The following is a 9,855-nucleotide window of genomic DNA, read 5'->3' as shown; positions in this document are numbered from 1 at the left end:
TTTGGTAGGAATATTCCTTTTATGGTCTAGGTGTGCAATAAGAAAGGATTTTGCGAATCTAAACTGATCCTGAGATATGATCAATTTTTGATCGCTAAAATCTCCATAAGAAATACACAGAGTGCAGAGACTGCGGGAGAGAATACCCTGAGATATGATCAATTTTTGATCGCTAAAATCTCCATAAGAAATACACAGAGTGCAGAGACTGCGGGAGAGAAATGTTCCGCTCTCGACCATTTTTTATTATTTTCTACAAGTTCGGCCATGCCTTTTCTACAATTAGTTTGGCCATGCCTCGGGATGAACTAGCGGGATTCAGCTAGTAAATAATAAGATTGGGTGGAGTAACACTCCTTTATGGAAACCATGCTTAAAACCGAAATAGTTGCAGGGTTCTCCTGTAGGAGCTATTTATCACACTAGTTAACAATAGCATTAACGCACTCATATGAGAGGCATACTACGGGATGGGCATGCTACGACACAGGCCACATGCGTCTAATGTAGCAGTTGTTCTATTGCTACGAAATAAAAACGGCGGTGGAACACTCATCTTAAAAAAAATTGATTGACCTTGGGGGGAAAAGTGAAAATTGATAATGTAGTAGGAAGTAGTCTATCCCCAACATTACTTTAACCGTACTGCTTATGTCACTTTTTGTATATTTAGCAATTGGGACATCTAGGTCTTTGATTTTAAGGTGTGTCCACACGAATTCGACGGCCGTTGATCGATCTGAATTTATCACATCGATCCACGGTTGACTATGTTTGGACACACCTCTACAGTCTGGGAGTCTGGCTCTTCTAACATTAGTGGAGATGTCAAAACTACACCAAATTCAATCTCTAAGTACGAGATCATAATAATAAATATGATTTCATTGATTTCGATTAGTTAGATGTTAGAACTTTGCGAGCAAAATGTGATATAAGCAAGTAGGCAAGTAGCAAGTAGTCAAAAGCAAAATGTGATATATACCTACCTCGGTGGTGTAGTGGTCAAGGCGCTCGCCTGGTAAACAGGAGGGCGTGGGTTCAATCCCAGCCGAGGTGTGGAATTTTATCCTCAATATAATTTGAGAATTTGACCACAATAATAGTAGTAGCCTACTGCTGGAGTAAAGGGACTTTTCAGTCCTATGCGAGCAGTATAAATAAGCACTATTATTATTACTACTACTACCTAACCTCTTCTGGACTTTCAACTTAAAGCAACGAGTGTCCATGATAAAGTAAGTCTAATTAATGTAACGACCGTTGCAATGAACTCTCAAGAATACGTAAGGGTTAGTATAACTTGAACACCCAGAAGACAAGAGCGTGGCCATTATTTTACCTGGACTTGAGCTGGGATCTTCAGCTTTTTTCACCCCGTTTTCCTCGCCTGGCGTAGCACTTGGTGAGTCGGGGTCTACAACGGTACAATGTTATGTTGGCGAAACTATCATCTAAAATTCTGAACTCTAAATTCTTAGGCCCGTTGCACACACACCGGTTTTGGACGACCGATTTTTTACCGGTCGTCCAAATTCCAATAGTGAAGCACACGTCGGAATGGGACCTTGCACACACGCCGACCGGTGATCAGCAAAAAAATGGGCATTGTTGCCAAACATGTCACATGTGCAATGGTAGAGAATCTTTAAAAGGGGAAGGTATATTGCACAGTGCTTCCTCCGACAGTGAAACAAAGTCAGGTAAGGCGATATCCACCTTACCTGTTCTGGAATCCAACCTCTGAACTTAGAGCTACCTCTGCATTTTAAAAGAGAGAGAGTTTATCAAAAATAGACCTTTACCTCAATTGCAACAATGTAAGGATTTCCTGCAATCTGATTGGTTCCTTCAGTTTGGGTTGATGACTCATTGCTGTCACATTGATCTGGATGAACTATATAGTCTCCTACTTTTTTTTCGAGGCAAATCCTTTCTTTATTTGGAAACAGAACATTTACAGTAGGATGCAATGAAAAATAGGTATCACAGTAAACTTAACAGTAGGGACAAAATTGGGGGCCATACATATTATACCTTCCTACATACCTACATATTATACCTTAAAATTCAAATGTTCCTAATTAAGATATTTTAATTGGAAAAAAGATTTCTACAGCCCATTTGTTGTTGTAGTAGCCAGAGTCCCATCAGGTTCTTCCATCCCCATCTGTTACTGGTAGGCCCAGGTGTTCAGCCACTTCAATTGGTTTCAACCACAAATCTATTGGTGTCATTTGTGTTGGCTTAGAGGGGTAATTGAAGAGATGTAAGGTGTTGTGTGGGCTTCCAACAACCCTTGCCCAACTTAGATCAGGATATTCCAGAATACTAAACAGCTACATGAATCGTCTGGATCCCAACATCGAAGACAGATGCCCCAGTGCAGAGGAAGCCCACACAACACCTTACAGCCCATTTAACTAAAGTTGGTAACAATAAATTAACTATTAAAATGTTTCATTCCTTCAGGTACCATCAGATCGACACAGTGGAAGTAGAGGTTGGAGGCAAGGATGAGATAGGTTCAGGAACCCTTGCCCAACTTAGATCAGGATATTCCAGAATACTAAACAGCTACATGAATCGTCTGGATCCCAACATCGAAGACAGATGCCCCAGTGCAGAGGAAGCCCACACAACACCTTACAGCCCATTTAACTAAAGTTGGTAACAATAAATTAACTATTAAAATGTTTCATTCCTTCAGGTACCATCAGATCGACACAGTGGAAGTAGAGGTTGGAGGCAAGGATGAGATGGGTTCAGTTTTCGAAGGAAGACACCGGAGTGAGACAGGTAATAATGATGGATTTTCGTTTTATCTACCTCGGTGGTGTAGTGGTCTAGGCGCTCGACTGGTAAACAGGAGGGCGTGGGTTCAATCCCAGCCGAGGTATGGAATACCTACCTCGGTGGTGTAGTGGTCAAGGCGCTCGCCTGGTAAACAGGAGGGCGTGGGTTCAATCCCAGCCGAGGTATGGAATACCTACCTCGGTGGTGTAGTGGTCAAGGCGCTACCTACCTCGGTGGTGTAGTGGTCAAGGCGCTACCTACCTCGGTGGTGTAGTGGTCAAGGCGCTACCTACCTCGGTGGTGTAGTGGTCAAGGCGCTACCTACCTCGGTGGTGTAGTGGTCAAGGCGCTACCTACCTCGGTGGTGTAGTGGTCAAGGCGCTACCTACCTCGGTGGTGTAGTGGTCAAGGCGCTACCTACCTCGGTGGTGTAGTGGTCAAGGCGCTACCTACCTCGGTGGTGTAGTGGTCAAGGCGCTACCTACCTCGGTGGTGTAGTGGTCAAGGCGCTACCTACCTCGGTGGTGTAGTGGTCAAGGCGCTCAGTATAAACAGTGTATGTTCTATTCTATTTTGTTTCGTTCTAATCTATTTTCAGGTGGTACGGAAGGGATTGAAGACATGGTCGGACCAAATGAAACTTACGAAGAGTCCGGCCCGGGAAAGCACAAACAGACCGAAACTGGAAAAACAGGACCAAAATATTCCTCAATAAAACAGTTTGACTCTTACGGAGAGCCGGGAAAGAAACAGTGGGAGACCTACCTAGAACCGGGAAAGAATCAGCATGAGACCTACCTAGAGCCGGGAAAGAAACAATGGGAGACCTACCTAGAGCCGGGAAAGAAACAATGGGAGACCTACCTAGAGCCGGGAAAGAAACAATGGGAGACCTACCTAGAGCCGGGAAAGAAACAATGGGAGACCTACCTAGAGCCGGGAAAGAAACAATGGGAGACCTACCTAGAGCCGGGAAAGAAACAATGGGAGACCTACCTAGAGCCGGGAAAGAAACAATGGGAGACCTACCTAGAGCCGGGAAAGAAACAATACGACACTTTTGGAGAGCCGGGAAAGAAACAATACGACACTTTCGGAGAGCCGGGAAAGAAGCAGTTCGAACTTCCGGGAAAGGGCGGGAAATATTGGAAGCAGAATGAAAGCGCAGGTTGGGGCGTGGGTGTGGGTGGAATCAAGTATAGACTGCCGGTGTGTTTTTGTGGTCGAAATGTGTGTTGTACTCTGATCTTCTGTTACCTGTGTCGGAACTATTATCATGGTAAGTTGATGGTTAATTAGAAAATAAATTGATACTAAAAAATCAATGGAATGAGTTTGTATTAATCAATATTCTTATAAACTCCTTATGAGTTACCTAAATGGATAGTAATTAAAAAAAATTCTCTTTACGCTCCAATTATTTGTTTAACAAGAATTTCGTTTTCCATCTTACTGACAATGCCGTAATAGACGAAAAGGACATCTGAAATTAATTAAAAATACCGCGAAAAAACCTTCTTATTTCAACTCAAAAATAATTTTGAGTGATGATAAAACTTCGTTTGTATAAAGTTGTGCTTTTGTTCATAGGTAGGGCCCATTTTGTATTTTATATAGTTTTCTTTTGAAAACCATCAGGCTTCTGACCGAATTTTCTTGTCCGTCTTTCAGAAAAATGCATAATGAAGGCCCTCAAACGGCGCGAGGTTCACAACACAGAGTCGAACATCTCCAATCTCAACTACAAAGTCCCCCCCAACCTATCCGCCCTGGGCGATCTAGACCTGTTCATATGCGTCAAATGTGTATGGGGTAAGCGACCTCGCCTAGGGGATGTAAAGGGAAGGATTGTCGATGTACTGAGTGAAGTCAGACTCAAACTACCGGAGGGCATTGCGCTTATACACTGTCTCCAGCGCACCCTACTCGTGCAGGTAAGAAATTCCCGGAAATTTATTTAATTTCCCCCTGAAATCTCTATCATTTACATGAAATTCCCAGAAATTCAGGTCTTTTCCCTAAAATTCCCGGAAATTTAGATCATTTCCCCGAAATTCCCGGAAATTTATTCCGTTGACTGAAATTCCCGGAAATTTATTTCATTTGACTGAAATTCTCGGAAATTTATTTAATTCCCATGAAATTCCCGGATTTTTTTTCCAGAATTTAATTTTCATTAAGTATTTATTAATTTTATTAATTCATTTATTTGTTTGCAAATCATCGGTCTGCTTAGCGTGTAAATAAATAAACAAGTAATCTCTGTGTGTGTGTGTTCCAGGCTGAGATCAAGAGCTATCTGAATTGTAAAGACGTGGTTAAGCTGAAGGAAATCAGTGAATATCGGGACAAACTATTGCATCAGGCTGAGAACTATGTAAGTCACGAAATTTTTCTATAAAATAAGTTCATCAAGTATTGGATCTTCCTTCTGTGGAGTTTCTGGCTGCTGCGATATGCTCATGTTTTAATGCTTCTACGAAGAAATCTACGTGATTAGAAAGAAAATCCTATTGAAGACAAATATCCTATGATTAATTGGTATTCTGTGCTTTTATTTGGCAACCAGTCAGAGGCTGGCAGATTGTTTATGTATGTTTTTTAAAAATATATAATCTCTTCTTCTTCAATAGCATTAACGCACTCATATGTATATCAGATTTTGAAAAAAAGCATCAACAATGGCTTTGTGGTTTCTCTCCTCAGATCTTAATGTCCAAGACCTTCTCATCTGGTGTGTCTCCCTGGTTTATCCCCCTAGTACCCAGTACCAAGTCTCAGGATATTAATGCGGTGCTGAGTGAAATATTGTCACGGGATAAGCGAGATATATTGAGACAGGAATACCAGGTAATATGCTTTTTTGCTAGGAAAATGACATAATAATCAATTCCTTTGCATTAGTAAACAACAACAACAACAACAACATGCTTTTTACTTTTGGTGTCAATATGAAGTAAAAACTTGACTTTTTCTTTAAGAGAGAAAAAAAAAAATAAAGAAATTAAAGGAAGAAATATAAAAAAGGAATTTTAATTGTGTTAAGCATAAATGCTTGTCACAAATGTCGTTCCCTGCTTAATGTACTACGCTAAATTTTATGTCTTGACTACGACTCGAACCATCAACCTCCAGATCCGAAGTCCACCGCGCTAACCACTACACCACTGAGATTGGTTTAAAGGAAGAAATCTATATACCTATGTATGTTCTACATCAAAAATAAAGGAAAAAACAGATTAAATATTGTTTCCCTTCAGGTAACGCCAGTTCTTCACGCACGGCGGGCGACAGCCTGATCTCCAAGCAACGCAAACACAAGCGCAAATCGACGCTGATCCCGCGTATAGATAACGACGCGCTGCAATCCATGGCCGCGGCCAATATCAACGCAGAGGAGGTGAAAGCCACCGGCGTCGAATTGTTAAACAAGGGTCTCCTTCTAGAAATACATATACCGGAGCTTAGCGACCTGCTTACCTTCATACGACACCTGGATAAAGACGTAAGTGTTAAACATGACGTGTTTGATGTTAAACATGACATCACTCAGTGTTGAACAAGCTATTTCGATGTTAAACATGACATATTTAGTTTTAAATAGGACACACTTGGTGTCTAATATTAGGTGTTAAACATGGCACTAAGGATTAAATACGAAATGTTTGATGTTAACACGAGATATTTGATGTTACATATGACACAATCGGTGTTGAACAGAACACACTCGATGTCTAAAGTTCAGTATAAACATGACACTCTGGGTTACACATGACAAATTTGATGTTAATTATGACACAATTGGTGTTAAATATTATATAATCACATGACACTACTCAGTGATAGGTGATACACAGGACTAGACTGGAATAGATTTATTTAAGAAAGTGAATTGTGAATAATACGAGTTTTCTCTCTCTCTCTCTCCCACAGTTTGGCGTCTATGCTAAGATCAAAATGCCCCCGCCTCCCAAGAAGGAGAGAATGAAAAAGTCTCTCCCTCTATCTCATTACTCATCGCCAGGAGAGGTAGAATCTGCCCCTGATGTGAAGAAGAAGAGGATGAAGACGGAGAAAATAAAGGTACTTAAATGTTAAATTTTTTTTTTTTTTTTTTTTTTTTTTTTTTTTTTTTTTTTTTTTGTTCCTCTGAAAAAATGAAACCTCCATAAGTACTAAAAAAAAAAAACCAAAAAACAGTTTTTTTGGTTTTTTGGCTTTGTGGTTTTCTGGACAAAATTTGCACCACCATTTTCGTGTTTCTGGTAAAAAGGTAAAAAGACCTTTAATTTGATATATAGGTTGACCAGGTTTGGATAAGTCCTTCTATGGGGACAGACAGACAGACCGACCGACTGACGGACACTGAAGGGAATAGCACGTCCACTATACCTTTTTTTATTACTATTATAATAATAAAGGAAGGACGGGCCAAAAAGGTAAATGTTAGACTAGTAGGTGTCCACAACGGAGAACCGACCATCGACCATAGCCTAGCCCCGACATAAGAGAACAGACACTACCGACCCTCAAGAGAAGGAAGACAGGATAGGAGAAAGCCAGCCGTTCCGAGAACGAACATTATCCGTTCAGTATAAAATCCGCCCCGGGCGGGAATCAAATCCGCGGCCTAGCGCACCGACCCTCAAGAGAAGCAAGACAGGATAGGAGAAAGCCAGCCGTTCCGAGAACGAACATTATCCGTTCAGTATAAAATCCGCCCCGGACGGGAATCAAATCCGCGGCCTAGCGCTTACAAGGCAGACGCGCTACCAACCAAGCTAACTAGGCTGGTAGATCAAAGGAATTTTAATTGTGTTAAGCATAGGTAAATGCTTGTCACAAATGTCGTTCCCTGCTTAATGCACTACGCTAAATTTTATGGCTTGACTTGGACTCGAACCACCAACCTCCAGATCCGAAGTCCACTGCGCTAACCACTACACCACTGAGGTTGGTTAGATCAAATAAAAACAAAGCAACCTCTGTGGCCGAGTGGATGTCACACTACAAGGCTTGTACGCCGAAGGTCGCGGGTTTGATTTCCGGAGGAGCTTACAAGGCAGTCGCGTTAGCATACCAAAAGCTAACTAGGCTGACTAATGTAATGTCTTTCCTAATGCCACCTTCATTTCTTATGTTTCACAGAGGCCCCGACAGAAAGCCTCCACCTCCACCCCCCTCCCCAGCATCTCCACAGTTCCCTTCCCCTCCAATCTATCTCACCTCCCCTCCTACGCCTCCTCGTTCCCGACAGTCCCCGCTTTTCCTTCAAACCCTGCAAATTTCCCCTCAAATACGCAAAATTTCCCCGAAGGGTCTTCAAATTTTTCCTCAAACGCTCAAAATTTTCCGCCAAACGCCTCAAAGTTCCCTCCAAACGATCCATCTTTTCCGCCGAACACTTCGTCTTTCCCTACGGAACCTTCAAATTTCCCTGCAAATGCTTCAAATTTTCCCACGAACGCTCAAAATTTCCCTGCAAATCCTTCCGATTTCCCTGCAAATTCTGGGAATTTTGTGTCAAATCCTGCCAATTTCCCCTCGAATGCTTCGTTCCTTTCCCCTCCCTCGTTCGTGTCTGGCCCGGCCTACCCGATTGGTCTGACGGCTGTGGCCGAGGCAGCGCTTATGTCGGCCGGTCTGTCACCCCCTAGCCCGACGGTCAATAGGAAGACGGTCAAGGCTAAGACACCGGGCAGTGCCAAGGGAGGCGGTAAAGTGGGTGCGGGTAAAAGCCCAGGTAAGTGATGCCGCCAATTCATTTTTATCAAATCGAATCGAATCATTTTCCTCATAACTTCTGAAACTGAAGGGAAAAATTAATAATAATTAGATAATTACTGAAAGAAGCCTCCGTGGCCGAGTGGGTATCACACTAGGCTTGCACGTTGGAGGTCCCGGGTTCGAATCCCGACGGTTTCAAAGTTTTTTCAGCTCTGTGTTTGTAGTTGGGGGTGCACTCAGCCTCCCGAGGACAATCGAGTAACTACTTCAAGCGAGTAGAGACCAGTGGCGGCATTATCAGTGTAAAAATATTGCTTTGACCTGACATGTGGTTTTGGTTACTTCTTTTTCTTTCGAGGAGATGTCCTTCGCACTCAAACTTTGTTATTTCTTTAGCCAGGGAAATGTCAGGCTGGTGTCCGCCCTGTCCCCCCGCAGTCAGACTAAGCTGATCTACTTCCTGTTTAAAGTTCCTCAGCCAGACTCTCTTTCATTAACCCTCATCATGTCAATTCCAGGAGGCCCGAAAACACCCAAAGCTCCCACGACCAAATCAGGCGAGGCGCGAAAATCTGGCGGTCCCAACATCTCTTCCCCGGCCAAACCAGCCAAGGCAGGGGACCCTCGTAAATCCGTCGGTAGCAACACCTCCTCCCCCGCCAAACCTCGACAGCGTAAACCCCGCTCAGCTCCCTCTAATTCACCGGGGGGAAGTAATGTACGCGGCGATAGCTCATCGCTCACTCCACAACCCGCGACCAAGAAAAAGAAGAAGAACGAGAAGTTCGAGTTTTGTGATTTGGAAGATTGTCTGGAGCCTGATGGTGAGTTTATTGTTGACCGAACGAAGTGAAGGTCTAGTTTTAACCCGACGGTTTGGTATTTGGTTTAGATGAGCCATTTCCAACTACGATCAGCGATTGTAACCCGCTTTCATTTTTTTTTTTTTTTTTTCTTGTGGGCACCCTCGGGCTTAATTTTTGCTTTTTAGTCCGTCCTTCCTTTATTATTACTAATAATAAAAGGTATAGTGGACGGACTATTGTATTTGCTTCGGTGTCGGTCTGTCTGTCCCCATAGAAGGACTTATCCAAACCTGGTCGACCTATATATCAAATTAAAGGTCTTTTTACCAGGATCACGAAAATTGTGGTGCAAATTTTGTCCAGAAAACCATAAAGCCAAAAAGGGCTCTAGTCTTGATTTTAAATCATTACATGAAAGTAAAATCGAAAAATCAAATCAAGAATAATAATAAACTGAATATTAAGCAATTTAGGTAGGTACATAGGTACTGATTTTCTTTAATCACGATCGAATAAACTATAGGCT

General features: G+C 42.5%; 1 protein-coding gene across 1 annotated transcript; it reads left to right on the top strand.

Moving 5' to 3' along the window:
- The first annotated feature begins 5,508 nt into the window (after positions 1 to 5,508).
- On the top strand, positions 5,509 to 9,376 carry LOC113466980 (vegetative cell wall protein gp1-like). Its single transcript, XM_026822861.1, has 5 exons — positions 5,509 to 5,653; positions 6,057 to 6,301; positions 6,730 to 6,879; positions 7,945 to 8,539; positions 9,042 to 9,376. The coding sequence occupies exons 1-5, from the start codon at positions 5,509 to 5,511 to the stop codon at positions 9,374 to 9,376; spliced, it is 1,470 nt and encodes a 489-aa protein (XP_026678662.1).
- The last annotated feature ends 479 nt before the right edge of the window (positions 9,377 to 9,855 follow it).

Source organism: Diaphorina citri, unplaced genomic scaffold, assembly GCF_000475195.1.
Source record: "Diaphorina citri unplaced genomic scaffold, Diaci psyllid genome assembly version 1.1 scaffold378, whole genome shotgun sequence".
NCBI classification, from domain to species: Eukaryota; Metazoa; Arthropoda; class Insecta; order Hemiptera; family Psyllidae; genus Diaphorina; species Diaphorina citri.
Note: the sequence above shows the minus strand (reverse complement) of the source record. Positions and strands in the feature narration are given on the sequence as shown.